The sequence below is a fragment of the Bidens hawaiensis genome, unplaced genomic scaffold (assembly GCF_021521415.1).
Source record: "Bidens hawaiensis isolate Kalapana, Puna unplaced genomic scaffold, B.hawaiensis_p1.1 tig00013245_1, whole genome shotgun sequence".
Taxonomy (NCBI): Eukaryota; Viridiplantae; Streptophyta; class Magnoliopsida; order Asterales; family Asteraceae; genus Bidens; species Bidens hawaiensis.
The window spans coordinates 48,159-67,548 of record NW_027492119.1 but is presented as its reverse complement, the minus strand read 5'-3'; the positions used below and the strand labels follow the sequence as shown (position 1 = coordinate 67,548).

Here is a 19,390-nt window from a genome sequence, read left to right as displayed (position 1 = left end):
ACCTATTAGTTGTAAGTTTTAGAAACATGATAGCCAATTCTTAAGTAACTCGTAGTAGGTCATACCTCTTAATGGACTAGTACAAAATTTCCAAATACTCCATGAATCTTTTTAGCTAATATATTAGATAAAATCAATTGAATATATTTGATTGCTATGGTAATAAGTTAATAACTATATACCCAGTCAACAAAGACGACGACTTCAATATTCCAATAACTTCATGGTGGGTTTCAATTCTTTCAACACTCTTATTTCTGACTCTCTTTTCCTTATTGTTTTTCCCGTTTCTAATGATGATTTGTTTTAAAAGACTTGTTACGATGGAGATCTAAAGTTGAGAGACCAAATTAATTACTTGATACCTAAATCTAATTTTTATGATATCTTTTGTTATTTAAGAATTAGAAGTTTAAATTTTCTTGTGTGTGTTATTTTTGCTTAAGTTTCTACTTGCTTATCTGGTAATCAGAGGTGTGTAATGAACATGAACAAATAAATAAAATTTGGCTAACACCCAAACTTTATTGATCAAGAAATCTGACTCAAAAACTTGATACAGATTATCCCATACCCTAAACACGGTATATATAGACTAACCTAAGCACGCTAGAATATATTTAGGATACAATAAAATAAACATGATAATTATTTCCATCTAAACCTAAAATAGATTTTTCCATAAAATAATTATCCATAAATAACCGATTACTTGCACGCAGAGGCGGACCTATTAAGAAACTAATGGGGGCTGCCGCCCACCTTAAATTTTTTTTTAGTGTTATTTGTATGTGAAAATCCCGATCGCCCCCTTAAAATTAGTGTTAAGTCACGATGTCCCCCCCCCCCATCAAGAAAATAATTCCTGGTCCGCCACTGCTTGCACGCCAAGATAACCGGTTTCTTGTATTCCAAGTCGCTCCACGTAATAGCCATAAGTCGACTCGGTAATTCCCAACCACTTATAGATACAACATATGCTTACTATTTTTACCATACAAGTTCTCGGGTCATTTTCTTGATTCACTTGACTATTCAACAATTATGATGTATAAACCGTTACATATGTATAATGTATTCCGGAAGTAAAAAAAAGAAAATTAAATAGATTATAACAATCAATCAATCAATCATGCCCAGTAAAATCCCACCGACAGCAAAGCTATAAGTAGGGTCTGGGGAGGGTGGGATGTAGGCACACCGTACCTCTATCCAAAGGAATAAAGAGGTGGCTTCCAGAGAGACCCTCGGCTCTAAGTACATGTGTATGAAGCAAAATAAAGGAAATCAAAGTTTAACAGTTATATAAAAACTACTACTAATTATAATAATATTAATAATAAGATCACAGTTTAACAGCTATATAAAAGCTAATAATAATTATAATAATAATAATAATATATGTAAGGGAAATACCATTATGGTATGTGACCTAAATAAGTAAAGTCTAAGCCCTAAGTTATTCAATTCTCTCTAAAAATCCTTAACTTTAATTCTACTTCTCCACGAATTCCTATCCTCAACCATGTCCTCGGAGAGGTTTAGGTCTATCAAATCATGCCTAATCCTCTCATCCCAAGTCAATTTCGGTCGTCCTCTACCCCTCCTCCCCTCTATAGTAATGTTTTCTACGGATCTAACAGGATTCGTCGTCTGACTTCTCTTTACATGTCCAAACCATCTCAATCTCCACTCTCTTATCTTGTCTGCTATGTTCGCCACCCCTAATCTCTCGCGTAACACAACGTTTCTTATTCGGTCTAGCCTTGTGTGCCCACACATCCAACGTAGCATTCTCATTTCTGCTACCTCCATCTTCTGCACTTGTGCCTTCTTGATGGCCCAACAATCTGTTCCATATAGCATTGCAGGTCTAACTGCCACCCTATAGAATTTTCCCTCTAGTTTAGTCGGGAAACTCTTGTCGCACAATATACCTGTGGCTGCTTTCCATCTACACCATCCTACCTGAACTCGGTGGGTCACATCACTGTCTAATTCCCCATCGCTCTGTACAAATAGATTCTAACAAGTTGCCATTAAAACAAGATTCTAACAAAGGTCATTGATGATTCTTTGAAAGTTATTCATATGTTTCTTATAGAGAAATAGAAAAAGGTTTTGTTGTGAGAATGATAGGAACTAATAGAAGAGTAAATGAAAATTAATAACTAAATAAGAAAGGGTAGTATAGTCATAAGTCAAAAGTTATCCCAATTCCTATAATCCTGCAAAGTCTACCGTAATCAGTTACAAAAAATCATTCCAGAAATTACTTAATGGCTATACGATCATATTCATATTCAATTAGTCTAAGATTTTCTTCCTCGATCATCAATTGCATTTCGTTCAATTTTTCACTTTTATAATGGATGATGCAATTCCAGGTATGCATGTATGCTTATCAAGTTTTTGTTGTTTTTGGTGTTTGTCGATCATTGTGGTTAGCGATTATATCATTCTGATGTCGTTTTAGATCAATCATACAGTGTGGGGCTTTAGTTCTTTTTGTTTATGTTGTACCACTTAAGAATTGGACAAAACAAAATGAAAGCTATCAATTAATGTATAAGACTTTAGATAGCACATTTAGTATTTGTTCTTTGAGAACATAACCAAGGACGGGAAGACGTATTTAATGCATTTTACAACATTTTCTTAACATAACCAACATTTTCTTCTTGTTGTAATGATAAACAACACAATAAATTTCAAGGTGTTATCCTTATGTACATGGTGTTGTTAATATGTGTCTTGGTTTAATAGAATATCATCTTGTGCTTATTTAATTATCCATTTTCTCCATCTTTTCTAACCGACTATTCTTTTGATTGTTGAATGAGTGTGTTGTTAACAAGTTTGCTATTAACGAGTGCACTGCTAATAAGTGTGTTGTTAACAATTGTGCTGTTAACGTGTTCAAATGAAATGAGAGCGCCAGGCGAAGACACGTAAATGACGAATCCAATTTCTGCAATGTTTCATCTTTGATTATATATTTTATTGAAATATTTGAAGCTGTATGTTGATATTCATTACTATTGATACAAAGGCTATGGTTTATAGTGTTGTTATTTGTCATCTATTTTTAGTGTTGGCTTAGTTATATCAGATGTGTTGTTTGTATAAACTCGTTGAAAGTGTTGTTTTATAGATAAGTCTGACTCACGGTGTTCACTCATGTATCATTCATCTGTCATAGTGTCATTTCATTAAAAGACTAAAGAAGCCATAAAGAAAGAATGCAAAGTAGTAGAGGTTGTTACGTAGGGTTGTTCACGAACCGAAACGAAAGCGGACATGCTCATACTTGGTTTGGTTTGAAAGCGAGCCGAACCGAGCAGATTGAATTTAAAGAAACGAGCGATATCTTAATGTTTGAACTTAGTTCGGTTTGAAACCGAGCGGCTTGGTTCGGCTTGGTTTCGTATAAAGTTTCCAATTTTAAATTTCTAAAACTTCAAAATATCATTAATTCAAGACTTTCAACTCTAAATTGTCTACAATTCCACCTTTAAAATGTATAAAACTCAAAGTTAACAACAAAACATATATAAAACGAGTGGCTATGGTTTAAATCTAAACTTTGAATTCAACACAAAAGATTGAAATTTTAAAAACTTTAAAAAAATAGTATACTTGTATATATATTCATAAAGTTTATATATAAAACTAATAAATAAAAAATAATTCGAGCAAAACGAACCGAACCAACCGATCGAGGCTTTGCTCATGCTTGGATTGTTTTTAAACCGAACCGAGCCGAACGACTCACTTCCAAACTGAGCCGAAATCGAACGAGCTGCGAGCATTTTGGACAGCCCTATTGTTATGTATCATTTACCTAAATAATGGAAATATTTTTCAAAAAACTAAAAAGCATTAGAGAAATTACATTACCAATTTAAAGGCATTTCAAACAGAACTAGAGTTCCAACTTAAACCACAACTTCCCAGAAGCATTCTAAACGTTTCCAAAAAGAACAAAACCCACAAGTTCAAACTAAAATATTAAGTTAAAAAAACAACAAAACACAGACACATTCTTCATGCATTAGTCTCTTTATATTTATTCTTTTGCTTCATTGATAAAATCCTCCACCTCTATGGAATTATGAAGTTGTTCACCCATCTTCTCAAATGGCTCTATCCATTCCTGTGAAACAGATAATGAATAAATTATAAAAACACGTCGAAATGGCTCTATCCATTCCTGTGAAACAGATAATGAATAAATTATAAAAACACGTCGATGATCTTCAATCGCCTCATTTTTATCTTCAATTTTGTTAGTAGGAGGAGGTGGAGTGAATTTGCAACTTTTAAGCACTGTCCTTTTTTAAAAACACACACTTTTACTTATTTACGCTTTCTCAACCTTTTATACATTATAAAAACATATTGTATTTCTCATCCCTTAGATCTAAAAATGAGTGACTATGATTGTTTCCTACTTTTCCTACCCAACACATGGTTTCTATCATATCCAAACCCGTTTCTTACATTCCCACAATTCAATACGAGTCAATTATTCAACTTATCAGTACTTCATTTACATAAACTCTACATAACCAACGATTATGAAATGATTGATCTACGGATATATAGCAACGCGATCATTCGTGGTCATTCTCCTTGATCTGCCACGAAACAAGGCTATTGACATGGACCATATACTCGGCTCCGGGTAGCATGAAACATCCTTTCATTGTCGTGAACTTTTTCATATGTTCGTCTTCAAAATCAAAACCGAAAACCGAACCATCTTTGTCCATGAAATATATCTCCCATTTAAACCTTGAAAAGTAAAGAGGGACCAAGTCTCTTATACACCCGATCGCGATGGTGTATTTCTTCGTCCACGTGTCTGACACGCTTCCCAAGACCCATATGCTTATTTCGTTAATATCTTCATGTGTCACAAAACAAAGACACTCATATGCTTCCATTATTCGATCATTAAATCTACTAGCTTTAGGAAGCATGATCTTGTGAAACTTCTCATCATCTATAGTCATTGTGACTATATATTCACTATGGTCAACTTCGGGAACCCAATGTAACGCGCCAATCGCGAAAACCGGGTAATACCCAAACCATTTCACGAGCCCGAAAGATGGCCCATCGATAACCCGCCATGACTTCTCACCAATATCTAAAACCTCACATCCGATATAATGAAACTCGTCCCGAAACAAGTGAACAAGTTTATACCCTCCTGAACCACAACGCACGAGCCCGAATGACTCGTCGTGTGGAGGGTATATAGTGCCTAAAGGAAGCAAATTCACCTCGCGTGTGACCGGATTCATGATCACCAATTCTCCCTTTTCAAGCTTGTTATCGACCACGATTAACCCGTCACAACTCGCCCTAATCTTCCCCAAACACGTCGCGTTATAATCACGTATCGCGATCTTCCCATCTTCGAAAACCATGTATTTGGTAACATACTTAAATGGTGATTCGATTACCGGTTGAAGAAGCATATGAACCGATTTCAACTCAAAAACCTTCGATTCCACCGAAAACGTATTAGGGTTTTCAACAAACTCTAGATGATCATACCTTCTACGGATTAGGGTTTTGACCGGGGCCAAGAAGATCATAACCTTCTCGGCTCGATGAAGATTGTCGCGAATAAACGTGGGACTCTTGATGATGCCATACCATGGCTTGCAAACAAACCTTGATCGTTGAAGCGATTCGATCGGCAATCGAATTAAGATATTTGAAACACAGTCTTTTGGAAGGTAAGGAACTGAATCCAATTGTTGTTTTTGCTTTTGTTCATCAAGTTTTTTCTTCATTAATGCTCTTTCTTCAGCTAGCTTCAATAAACTCATCTTTTTGCATGCTTTTTCCGCCATTTTTACACGGTTTTCAGCAAGAATTCAACAGATTTGTAGACTGTGAAGTGATGGTTTTGTGAAATGGCCATTGATAGATATTATATAACAAGAAAATAATATATTTATGTGATCGAAGAACTAGCTAGTGGGCCTGCATAGTTACTATGTTTGTGGCCATATATGGCGATGACTTCTATAAGTGTAGGACATATATATGTTGAAGTGTTGAACCGGTCAGCCGTGTAGATTGGGGAGTTGGAAGTGGACTGGTTTGGACTTTGGTTGTCCTAAATGTATACCACTATGTTTACTTGTGGCATGTTTTTCTTTAATTTGTCACACTCGTTAAGTGTTGGTCAATTAATTAGTTAATAGTATTTTCCATTTTCTGTGACTAGGGCTCATCCGTCTTTTTTTTATTAATTAATTAGTTAATAGAGGTTTGGATCAAATACAAATGAAATTAACGTGTTAAACGTGAGAATCAAGTAGAATAATTATATATACAAGTAGAATAATTATAATTACATAATTATTCTATTTTTATATATAATTACTCTACTTAATTCTCACGTTTAACACGTTAATTTTATTTGTACGTTGATCTTCCCCTAGTTAATAGTATCACAAAAATTTTTATAAACTATGAAAAATGCATAGCTTTAACCGAAAATTCCCAAAATAGCTCATTAACGGTGAGGGATTTCAAATTTGTCTTTCTTAAAATCGTTTTTCTAGATTTATCCCTCTTCTAACGCATCGTCGGCAATGCGTAAGGTAGTCCCACCGACGAGTTAGTTAACACATAATCAATGATGTGTTAGGCTTTCAAACACATAGTCAACGATGTGTTAAGCCTGCAAACACATGATCATAGATGTATTAGGCATCCAAACACATGATCAAATATGTGTTTAGCCTCTTGTTTGTTTTTTATATATTAAATTATCATAACTAATTTTACTTTTTATGTTTGGTTTTCTTTTATAACTTTTAATATATAAAATTTTATATAATTTCGAATACACCGTAAAGACGTATTTATAATAATAAAATTAGAAGTATTTCGGACCACGGCCCTTTGTATGTCCCTGTAAAGCATAACATTAGGGATGTGAATAATCTTAAGGATGTTTATAATAATAAAACCAGAAGTATTAAACAAGAAATGCAAAGGTGAACTACAACAAAAAAAAAAAAAAAAATTAAAACTACATGGGCAAATTATATAAACCTTTTTAAATTAGCAATCTAAAAGTTTATATACAAAGTAACAAAAAAAATAATTAAAAGCTAGACCATACGTAGCCATAATGTCCTACCTTCAGTTATTTCAAACCATGTAACGTCCCGTCAAAATCATAATGTTTTGCAAAAAAGAAAAAGTATAGTCATAACCCTGTAGCGATCATTATATTAACTTTATATACAAAAATAACTTAAAATTTGAAAAAGTGAAAGTTGTCGATAGTGTTTGACTACCTTTACACCTACATAGGCTTTTGTATAGAACTTTTAATTAAATACCCTTCATCATCCATTATCTTCTTCATTTTCTTCTGTAGCCATCACACAATTGAAAAATAAAAAAGAAACAACACAAGTAAGAGCCTTCTTTCTTTTTTTCTTTTTTAACTTCAATTACATTTGCTCTTCTACTCAAGTAATATGATTTAAGATTTTATTTAATTATTTTTTTAAACAGAATGTCGTCCAACGACACTTTTTATTAAAACACAAGTCAGCCCAACATTATGTACACAACACGGACCCCCAAAACGCTGAGGGGGCGATGTTCCCTGGCGTTTTGACAGAAAACGCACCCTATAACGCTTGCACTACGGATGATCTTATAAAGCAATTAATTTACCCACTATTAAAAGAAAAGCTTAAAAAATAGAAATATATAGGTTTTAATTATTTTTATATAGCAATTTGAATTATAAGGGTCCTTACAACTATAAATATTCACACTTCTATATAAGATAAATTGGAAATAAATAATCTCAACTTTTGAGCATTGGCCGATAATAATCTCACATTTAAAAATCACTAATAACGGTCCAACTTTTCAACTATTTTTGTTTAATGGACCTCTGTTAAAAAAATACTTAACGTCGTTAGGTCTTACTCCGGCTTTAGAACCGATGTTTTAGGGCTTTAGATCGAAAGGAAGATACGAGTTGACTGATGTAAAACTCTTCTCGTAACGATTATCCAAATGACGAAACAGCGTTTCAATTCAGGTGTTTCGATGATCGGGTATAAATCTTGTATATTATTCCTTTAATTGTATAGTTTTATTTAGTTTATTGTTATAACTTAGGTACTTCAAACGTGTTTTTGTATTTCAGCTCATTGGTCGTTAAAGATGCTAAAATGAAGACTTTTACGAACGTGGAATGATATCTCGGGAAGACCAGAGCATGATTTGAAGTCTTGGGAAGTGTTGGAAGGATTCGGGGAGATTTTGGATGAGAAACCATTGGTCAATCCTAAAAATAAACAAGATGGGTAGACAACAAAGCGTCAAGAAATAAAATGAACATATATTGGGCTAGAAAAAGAGTTATGCGACCCATAATGTATGAATTTTGGGTTTTTCGACGAGAAGAATCCAAAAATGAAGTTATCTTTGATCGCATATCGCAACATAATGGGTATATGTCCATCGCGTCGTGATGGACATAAAAAATGGGTTTTTACCTATATGTTCTATTTTACGAACCCTAATAAGATATTACGACATCCAGTCGTTGTTAGGCGATTTTGGGTGAATTTTAAGGTTACCAATTATTTCTAGATCAATCCTAATGGTTTTCCTCATCATAATTGAATTTCTAACGAAGATGATGCGCGACTAGTCTTCTCGAGTCATACCCGGAATATAGAGTATTATATTTCTAACAATTTTTCTCTTGTTTTAAGAACAATTAATTAATGGTTTGTTATCGATCTATGAGCATTGATGTTTGGTATTATTGTGCATTCAGTCGATTTAGGTTTATTTCGATCAAAACCATTAGTTTGTCAGTTGCTGTGATACGTGTTCATAGGGTTTTATTGATTAGAATTGGAATTGGAATTAAACTAGCATTTGTACCTGCGCTTCACAGCGGCACATTTATTTGCTAGTTAATACGTATGAATGGATTATGCGCACAAGAGGCATTCATATTTGGATTATATAATACTAGTTTTTGTCCCCCGTATTACGGGGGATTGTTTAATTTTTCGTTTCTAATATTGTGAATGTATTTTTTTGGATTTTAGTTTATTTATTGTAAGAAGTTAATAATATACTTGAACGTATTTTGATTAATTTATGTTGTGTTTGTTCATTTTTAATTAAACGTTAAATGAATTATCTACTTAATTTTTATATTTATTTGTTTATGTTCATTTGTTATAATTTGGATATTATTTTGTGAAACTTTTCATTTGAGTTAAACTTAAAAGAGAAAAGAATCGTGAAACTATATCCATATTGAAAATTTAAATCAGGGTTTGATTATGGGGTTTCTTTTACAATTTACGTTTCTCATATTGATATATTTTTATTGTATTTTAATTTTATTTATTGGACGTAAATTAATAATAATACTTAGGGTTTGATGATGAACGAGTTTTACAAATAAATAAGATTTTATAACCCGTTTAAAAGTTATATGGGTTTAATGAGACCAATGACCCGCTTATTTTTTATTATAAAATTGTTTTATAATTATAAATAATATTTTGTTAAAAAAATTGGATATTTATTTTTATTATATCCTTAAATAATAGGATTTTTATATCAAATATTTGGTGAGATTTATTTTTAATATAATGAGATATTAATGGCTATCTGGGTTTGGTAAGACCCATACCAGTGAATTCGTGTTAAATGCATGAGAAACCATCATTTATAAATCAAGCAATCTGGTGGCTTGAGAAAAAATATGAAGGTTTTGTTCATATATTTTTAAGATTAATATATATATATATATATATATATATATATATATTTCATTTTAATTTTATGTATTGTAAGGAAAATAATTATATACTTATGATTTGATGATGAATATTATTTCACAAATAAATTAGATGTTATAACCCGGTTTAAAAGTTATATTAGTTTGGTAAAACCCATTGGTTCATATATGAGATTTTATATATTTGAAAACATCGTATGACTCGTTAGGAAATTAGCTCTGTATTATTATTTTACATAAATAAAATTTGTCACCTTTATTATGGGTTTATGCCCATAAGAGAACAATATGCAAATATGTTATATTGTGTACGTTACATACATATTAGTTGTCACAATAAAGGTATTTTAACTTTTAATTTAATTATTAGTCATATATTTAAAAAATATTAAAAATTAATTTTCAATGTATCCCTACTTTATAGGATTTTTACATCCAATATTTGGTGAGATTAGTTTTTAATTTAATAAGATGTTATAACCCGTTTAAGGAATATCTGGGTTTAGTAAGACCCATACCCATGAATTCGGGTCAAATGCATGAGAAGCCTCCATTTAAAAACCAAGCAAATCTGGTGACTCCAAAAAAAGGGGGAGCGACCACATCGCGACACGTATGATTTTTGTGTCTTCGTTTATATATATTATAGATTTACGATAACATTTACAAAAGTGACATAAGGTTCTATAGTTGATTATAAAGAGCTGATATCTCTTCATTATATAAGTTGCAAAGAAGTTACATGAAACATCTCACTACAAAATCCTTAGCGGATTCTCTTTGCAGTTTGATTACGAGCTTAAGGATGCCCAAAAAGAGTGTCTAGGCCCGATCATAGCTTGATTACAAAAGTGTTAGTGATTTATTTTTTGCAGTTTCATTACGGGTCTATGGATGTCCAAAAAGAGTGTAGCCCTTTTTGATGAAGCATTTACACTTTGGTTTTTTTTCTTGAGTTGTTCAGTGTTTGTAAAACATAAATTCAGAATTAGTATGTTATGTATTTAAGTGTTTTGGCAAGTGATTTGATTTATACATGGGGAGTCATCATATGGCCTTTTAGGTGCAATGTTTTCTCAACATGGACATTTGGTAAACAAGTATTGTTCGTCACAGAGGAAGTAACAAATAAGTACGAGCATAAGACAGTAAACAAATAAAACAAATTATGACTAAAGTAAAACAACATAATTCCAAAAAAAGTGCAATAGTAGTAGGTTAAGAGAAAAACATGTAACTAAAAAGTACTATACGTATTGTACTAACGCACACATATACATCAAATAAATGCATTTTAATTTTACTAACGAACGGCTCTCCCTTCTAAGAAAAAAATCATTTTTTTATTTCAAAAGAAAATAAAGAAAAAACAATGGAGGGGGACCTACTGCTTCCGAAAAATTATGTATTTTGGTTTAAAGTGAAATAGAAGACAACTTTTTTGCCCCCCTCCCCCCTTCTCGAGAAAATGTGTTTTGGTTTAAAGTAAAAAAAAATAAAAATAAATTTGGGGTACCCACCTCTCCCCGAAAAAAGTATGTCTTTTGTTTTTTTTTTTTAAAAAAAAGATTAGGCGGGGTGGGGGCGGGGCGGGGGAACAAGTATAGGGTGAGGGTGGGCCGGCCTTTAGGGAGGGCTGGGTGGTTGGCGGTTCCCGGCCCGACACCTTGTTAGACCCAATTTATAAAGAAAATATATATATATGTATTATTATGAAATAAATATGTATATTTAATGTTTAAACTCAATTACATAACTAGTTTGACTTAGTGGCAAAGAGGTATGACTCTCAACCAAAAGGTTGTTGGTTCTAGTCTCATTTGGAACATGTTTAAGCTTATTTTTATACAAAGGTTTTTTACACAACCCAAATTGTAACCAAGTATGCCCATTTAAAAATAAAATGTTTAAAGCCAACAAAATACTCATTTTACATGTGACCCAATATATTTTTCGCCTTCGACCCAAAAAAAGTTTTGGCTTCTCAGAGCAGGGCCTGGTGGGGGCTAGGCTTAAAACATTCCGTCGGTTTTATTTCTGCATTCCTTTAAAAATTGGAAGGATTTCTAAATCCCGTGGGATTTCATTAGAATTTGTTTAAATTACAATTTCATCTCTTGTCGAACCGAACAGTCCATGTTATGGGATTTCAATTTTAATTCTTTTGAATTATCACAAATTCTGCGAAACCAACAGCGCCTGAGAAATCAACGATGGCAGAATTGCAAAAACAAGTTGGATCAGGCCGTTCAATTAACAAGATCCAACTGGACCCGGTCCATGTTTTGCTAATTCAACCTTAAAGACTCAAAAAAGTGGTTCTGCTAGTGCGGTCCAATAATACATAGGAACCAAACCTACAAAAAGCTGGTCCCAAGGTAGGTAACAAATAACAACTATGTATGCGTCTTATCTCATATTAACAACTACTATAGTCGTTGCACGCATTTTAAGAAAGCAAGACATTAAAACGACAACTGCGACACTTTTATTTGCTTTTAGTTATAAAATACAAATCTTATAAATCACAATTTGATATTTTGTCACATCCCATGTGCACTTCTGAATTCTTATACGTTTATTCACACACCATATTGGTTATTTGGACACCATATGTGTTTATACGGCTTGTATAGGGGTTATACGAGTTGTATAGATGCAAAATTTTGTCCTTTTATGTTAAAGAGTGTTAAATGATTGAAGTCTATATGGCTCGTATAAGAGTTATACGGCCCGTATATAGTGGAAAAGCTGTCATCCATACATTAATTAGTCATGCTATACAAACTGTATAGAGTTTTTAACACACCATAGGTGGTGTGTGAATATAACAACCCTCAACAATTCAAGTTCTTAGTTGACTTTTGACTTAGCCTAGACACGTTATTGTTTGTTATTATCAAATATGAAATTTACTTAAGACTAGTTAATTCAATTCAACCATTTTACATTAGATTATTAATTTTGAGAATATTAGTAAACATATTTAATGCATAGCCTAAAAGTTTTATAAATAGAGCTTATAGACATCTAAACACCAAAACTTATCACTTAGTGAAAAAAATAAAAATAATAATAAATCATAAATCCGTCACTTAAATATATGTATGTAGTATATCAATCCTCTGATATAACAAGTTAATTTTACAACATGACTACTTATTCGAAAGAAACATCACAGATATCAATGCGGCTTAACCGACGTTTATATGGTAATTAAACCTCGGACCATTTATTGGCATCGACCCAATTGAAAGCAATCGGTCCCAAGAAAGGATCCGGGATCCCAAAAGAACCAACCAAAGAGAGAGCATGTGGCCTTAGTTCACTGCACAGTTTCAAAACCTCTTTCCTAACCACCGCAGCATTGTCAATCGATAAGTACCCGTATCGAAGAAATGAAGCATCTTCTTCCAACACAATTGTTGTATACATCATAAAACATTCTGCAAAAAAAAAAAAGAATTATATTCACGAGTCGTTTGACTTTTATCTTTCTCATTCAAAAATGAGTTTCAAAATAAATGAAGTTAACCTTCAAAGAACCGTCTGGTACGGTTGCTTCAATATCAAGGTACGTCTGTAGAATTAAACGATCTGCGAAGGCTCTACCCAAATCCTCAGCAATTTGATAAGTCTTCACAGTATAAAAAACACGAAACACATGATCAACACATAGAACTTTATTTAAAAATGTAAAATAATATTAAGAAAAAATAAAACTAGCCACGATAACGAGGATTTACCACTGTGAATATATGCTCTTTGCTTTCTCCCAAAGCTTGGTGTTGTGCGACTTCGGTAACAAAACGTTGCAACAGATCTCTCTCTCGTAGGCAAAAGATATCCGTCTGCAACCAAAATAAACATTTAATTATAAAAATTAAAAATAAAATAATAATAATAATAATAATAAGAAAACGTAGAGCATTACCTGAAATTGAGCGGTCCTGAATGCAGAGCTTGTGAGAAGAGTTGGGATAATCGGAGCAGGTTTATTTAAGTGTTCGAGTCCCAAACCTTTAATCGGTTTGTTACGTTTCTTGGCTGCTAAAAACTCAGCCAGCAGCGCCTTACTAATCTGAGTTAACAAACGTAAATCATGATTATTATATAACTTATAAACAAAACAGAAATTCATTTTTAGTCAGTAATTTTTAACTATATTACCTGTTGCATCAAAACATTGTTGTCACCTTCGAAGGTTAACTGTACGTCATACTCGCTTTTCAAATGACCGACATGATTTTCTGTTTTTATACCTTGTCCGCCACAAGCTTCTCGACATTCCTGAAGGGATCGCATGCAATGCCAGGTTAAAACGGCCTTGAGAGCACTAGACACGACATGAACGGTTTTGATTGTTTCCGGTGTTTTTTTCACGTATATCATTTTTAAATAGTTGGAAGCAAAACTCAAAGCATATCTGCCAAATAACATAAAAAAGAAGTAAAATACAACTTCATTTGATATGATATTAGTATTATCATCACACGTATTTAAAAATTCTTACGTCTTTGCAAGTAAAGGTAATAACCGCCTCTGGTGACCAGGATAATCGAGCAGAAGAACTTCAGGTTCATTTGGTTTAATCGAAAACGCCCGTCTTGATAAAGCGTACCTTATTGCAGTTGCCAAACCAACCTAAATTATAATAAGAAACACAAATAATAATAATAATTGTTATATCTAATTTAAGATCAATGAAAACATTACACATGATAAACAAGTAGATCGTAGTACCTTTGTTGTGTTCATTGAACTTGCAGCAATCGTTACACGACCCGAAGTCAAAGGAGCCAAAAATGCTGCAAATCTCTGAAACCAAATATCAAATATAAATTAAGTAAAACTTAAAAACACTTTTTTTTTGTGTTTTCTTTAAATAAATATATATAAAGTTTTAAATAAATTCACTAACCTGATCCGGATCTTTTATTGCACTCAAATATTTCCCATCTGGTGACACATCAGCAACCGAATTCAACAAGTTCTCTCTTGGTATCTGAAGATTGTCAAACCTGAAACACGTATCGGGTCAAACGGGCCAGTCAACTTAACACAGACATCTAAAACTAAGACAGTATATAATGATTTCGGTTCGTACCAGATTCGACCATTATCAACACCATTTAAACCAATTTTATGTCCACAATCAGCAATACGAACATTTGGACATACGTTTCCGTTTTCATCCCTGATCTGGGCTATAAAAGCATGCACTCCTTCATTCACACCATTGATTTCAAGTTGTGAGAAAACAATAGTATGTGTAGCATGCTGAAAACATAATGAAAACAGAGTTATTATATTATTTAAAATTTATCATACAATAGAATAAAGAAAATACTGTAATAATTATTAAGTCTTACATTAGCTGCACCGCCAATCCAGTACTTCTGAGCAGATTCACATGGAGTGTTGATGATAAACTCACCAGTACTTGCATCATATCTAGTTATTGTTTCAATGCCTCTAACCTGAATAATAATAATAATAATACATGTGACACGTTAGATTGGATAAACCGACCGACATAAAAAAAACACAAAACAAATGTTTACATACATTGCTTCCGTGGCCTAACTCGGTCATTGCAAAGCAGCCTTTGACTTCAAAAGTCTCGGTTGGCTTGAACCATTTATCATGGTGGCGTTCTGTCCCCATGAAACGGAGCGCACTGCCCCTGAAATTACAATATATTGTTAAAACCATTAATATAAAACAAGATGACCCATTAACTCATTTTAGGGGTGTTCTTCGAGTTAAAATTTCAAGTTTCCGGTTTTTCAGGTTCAGGTAATACACAAAAATTAAAAAAGCTACAATGCTACAATTAAAGACACATATTCATCTTGACTCACGATGCAAATAATAAACAATCCGAAAAAGCTAGTAGCTTGCCAAACACTCTCAAAAAGCTAGTGATTGCCACACACCTTTTCACGAGTTTGGAAACACCTTATCGACTTATTAGCTTTTGTAAAAAGGCAATAAGTTAAAAAGTGTTTAGCAATCACTAGCCTTTTGAGAGTGTTAAAAACAGTTTTCTAAAAGCCCCAAATTCTGCCTTTCAGAATGGCTTTTTGAAAAAAAACCAATAAGCCAATAAGTTGTTTTCAAACTCAATCCCAAACATAATAATCAAACATCACTTTAATCCAAAAGTTACAACAAGAAAAATTAACAAAATTACAAAATATAATCCCAATTTTATTTTTTTTGTAAAAAAGTCAACTAATTTATGAAAAAACATAACAAAATTTAAAAAGAAAACAGGGCGTAACCGAAGCCAAATTCCTACACCTCGGGTTAATCTTTTCTCAGGTTCTGGCCCATAAGAGTTTTATCGGGTCGGGTTAAGTTAAAAATGACAAAACAAAACCCCAAAGGTCAAACACACAAATTACCAAACTTAATAAACAAACATAACTTTAATCCAAAATTTACCGCAAAAAAAAAATTAACAAAATTACTAAATATAATCCAATTTTATAAAAAAAAGGAAAAAAGTCAACAAATTTATAAAAAATTACCATAAAAAGAAATGAACACCAAGCTTAATCCCCAACGAATGATCAAACACACTAACAGTTTCCGCCATCGCAAACCGCCACAAATCACCATCCGGACCCGGTTTCTGAAACCACCCGTTAAACAAACCCGAATCCCTCAAATACCCAATTCGCCTCATCGTCATCTCTCTCTGCTGCTCCATCGAATCATTATAATCCGGTGCAATAAACACCTTGCCACCTCTGTTTCTTGGACAAAACAGAGGACTCTGTATCATTAAATTGAATATGTAATCAATTATATCAGCACTTTGTCCGTCAAATAGTTTACGTAGTGATTTGGGGTTGAATGTTGGTGATGGTTCTGTTAGCTCCGGTGGGGTGTAATTGAGACATGGGGTGACGTGGAGGATGTCGGTGGTGGTGGTTGGAGGTGGCCGGAGATGATTTGGGTTCGGAAATTGATGCGATCCATTAATGGGTTTTGAATAATAATTGGATTGGTTGATAAAGATATTGGATTTGGTATTATTATTAATTTATGGGAAGATGAAGAAGACGAGGAGTCGTAATGTGTACTACAATTATAAAGACCATTATTTTGACCGGATAAGCTTAAAACCTTAAAATACAAATATATATATAAATATTTAAATGAATTACAGATTAAATTTATCATATCGAGATATATTCGTTTTTAATCAGGGAAAAACATTTATCTAAGGTCAAAGCTCATGAACGTTTTCTAAAGGCACGATAGTACGGTGAGATAAAATTCGTTCAGTTCAAGGAACCAACTAGTGAAAGTCACTTACTCGCTTAGTCTGTTATCATCACCCTGATGCCTCTGAAACTAAATGTTGCGGGTAGGAATCGTACATGGGTCATTTGAAACATGAAATCTCTTTATTACCACTCCACCACTTGCTCATTGGGCATAAACAATTTATTCTATTGATTTTGTATTTGAATAATTTTATAAAAATAAAAAGATACAACGTTTTCTTTTAAGTTAATCACAACCATTCATTTATAAAGAAGAAATAGAAAAAAATGTTTCTTCTATTGATTTTATATTTGAATGATTAAACTAATTTTAAAGAAAAAGTTGATGAAAAGTATTTATCTCTAAATCTAAAATTATACTAGAGATTGATATATATATTTTTTCTTTTTTCTAATTAAATAATATGTTTTTATACCTTGTTCCAATAAAATTGTTATATATATCCAAACTTTGTCATTATTTCTAACCTATTTTAGTTTATTTCAATAAATCATAAACTTTTGGGATTTTAGTTTATACTTCTGCAATATTTAGTGGACCCATAGATTGCACGCACTTCTACATAGCTTCAATTTAATCGACTATCTAATAAATCATAGTGAATAGCTGTAAAAAATAACTGTCTATTAAATAAATTTTCTGGTACAATGATTCAATTGGGTTTGGTACTTGTGTTAACAAAAGTCTTTTGGTACGTAAAGAAATCGTTTTGGTATAGTGATTCAATCAGATGTTGCATAATGTCAATTCAAATTAATTCGATCGGGTTCTGAACATAATTGATTGATTAAACATTAAGATAGTTTTATTATTTATTTTTTGGTTATGGATACACACCCTTACCAAATCGCACATTCATGAAAAGCTTTTGGGCGTTCTAAAAACAACCGAAACTATCCGATTGGATTTAACCAACAAATGAGTTACATCTCATGTGTATCCATAACTACCTAAAGTACTCAATTCATTTGTGACGCTATTCCCAATTGTTGCATAAATACCGCTTTTCTCAAAACCTGTAAATAACTTTGCTACGAGTGTGATTCCACTGTCGTCATTGTCTTTGATATCATGTATATGAAATTTTAGATATGCACATAAATACAATTTCAAGGTCGTTGTTTGGGCGGCTAAAAGACAAACCAATGGGTTGGTGGAGTATATGTTATGGGCGTAAATGTGATGATGATGATGATGACGGCCACAAATGAAATGAAAAACAAAAACAAAAATGAAAAAAAGTTGAACCACAAAATGAAGTTATATAAATAGATTTAGTTGGTGTTTGGGATTCCTTATTTTTATAAACTTATCTTATAAACTTTTTGAAAAGTTAATAAGGTTTGTAAGGTGTTTGGCAAATCATAAGGCTTTATGGATTTTAACTTATAGAGAAGGCAACATAAAAGGGTTTTGAAAAGTTAGGAATCTCTAACTTATTAACTTAATGAGTTTGATTTACCTATTACACTCCTCTAACCCTCAAAACTCATTACACTCATTTTAAAAAAGGGTGTCCCTTTTAGTCATTTTGGTTTCCCCTAACACATAAGCTAATCCAAACATTTTTGTACAAACTTCTTTTAAAAAATTCATAAGTTTATAAGTACTTTTAACAAAAAGTCCTTTTGCACTTAAATAAGCAATCCCAAACACACCCTTAATATCACTGGTTTAAAATTTAAATATTTTGTCTACCTTTGTAATAGTAAATTTTTATTGGACTTATTGACGCTTCACAAGCAATAATTATAGACGATCTTGGTTTGTTTGCGTCAAATATAAATAAGAGATAAATAGCAGTTTTGAGCAACGATGGAACTTAAACATTATTATTTTTGTTATTTAACCGTAAATATTACTCATACTATTATTCACACTAGCTATATAATTGTAATTTCCGTATAAGTCCAACCCCCCCCAACCCCGGCGATAAGGAGGTTGGCATGAACTCATTGCCGTGAACTCTTGGCCTTTCCTCGGGTATGTTCAAGTTAGTTTCTATATGATACCATATGATGCCATGTATAATTTGACAATGGTGTTATTCGTTAAAAACGAACCCGATTCGCTTATGTTGCTTTTGTCAAGTTTGGAACTTTTAAATCTTTTAACGTGCATAACGTATTTATTCCATCTTTATAACTCTAAAACCATAAAATTAACATGTTGGAACCAAATTTGATATTTTTTTTCAAATTTACGTCCAACCAAAACCACTCGCTTAAATTATTTTTGGCATGTTTCATTTTCTTGGAA

General features: G+C 32.6%; 1 protein-coding gene and 1 pseudogene across 2 annotated transcripts; both read right to left on the bottom strand.

Annotated features, from left to right (window-relative positions):
- Nucleotides 1–4,603: 4,603 nt before the first annotated feature.
- On the bottom strand, nt 4,604–5,943 carry LOC143543654 (F-box protein CPR1-like). Its single transcript, XM_077035923.1, has one exon. The coding sequence runs from the start codon at nt 5,868–5,870 to the stop codon at nt 4,617–4,619; it is 1,254 nt and encodes a 417-aa protein (XP_076892038.1). The 5' UTR covers nt 5,871–5,943; the 3' UTR covers nt 4,604–4,616.
- A 6,962-nt stretch (nt 5,944–12,905) lies between these two features.
- LOC143543672 (acyl-coenzyme A oxidase 3, peroxisomal-like) lies at nt 12,906–16,819 on the bottom strand (annotated as a pseudogene). Its single transcript, XR_013137119.1, has 12 exons — nt 16,366–16,819; nt 15,398–15,515; nt 15,202–15,309; nt 14,937–15,109; nt 14,751–14,850; nt 14,573–14,647; nt 14,343–14,473; nt 14,000–14,255; nt 13,764–13,910; nt 13,576–13,680; nt 13,365–13,466; nt 12,906–13,315 (listed from the first exon to the last, which is right to left on the bottom strand). The product of XR_013137119.1 is annotated as an acyl-coenzyme A oxidase 3, peroxisomal-like (transcript).
- Nucleotides 16,820–19,390: the final 2,571 nt, after the last annotated feature.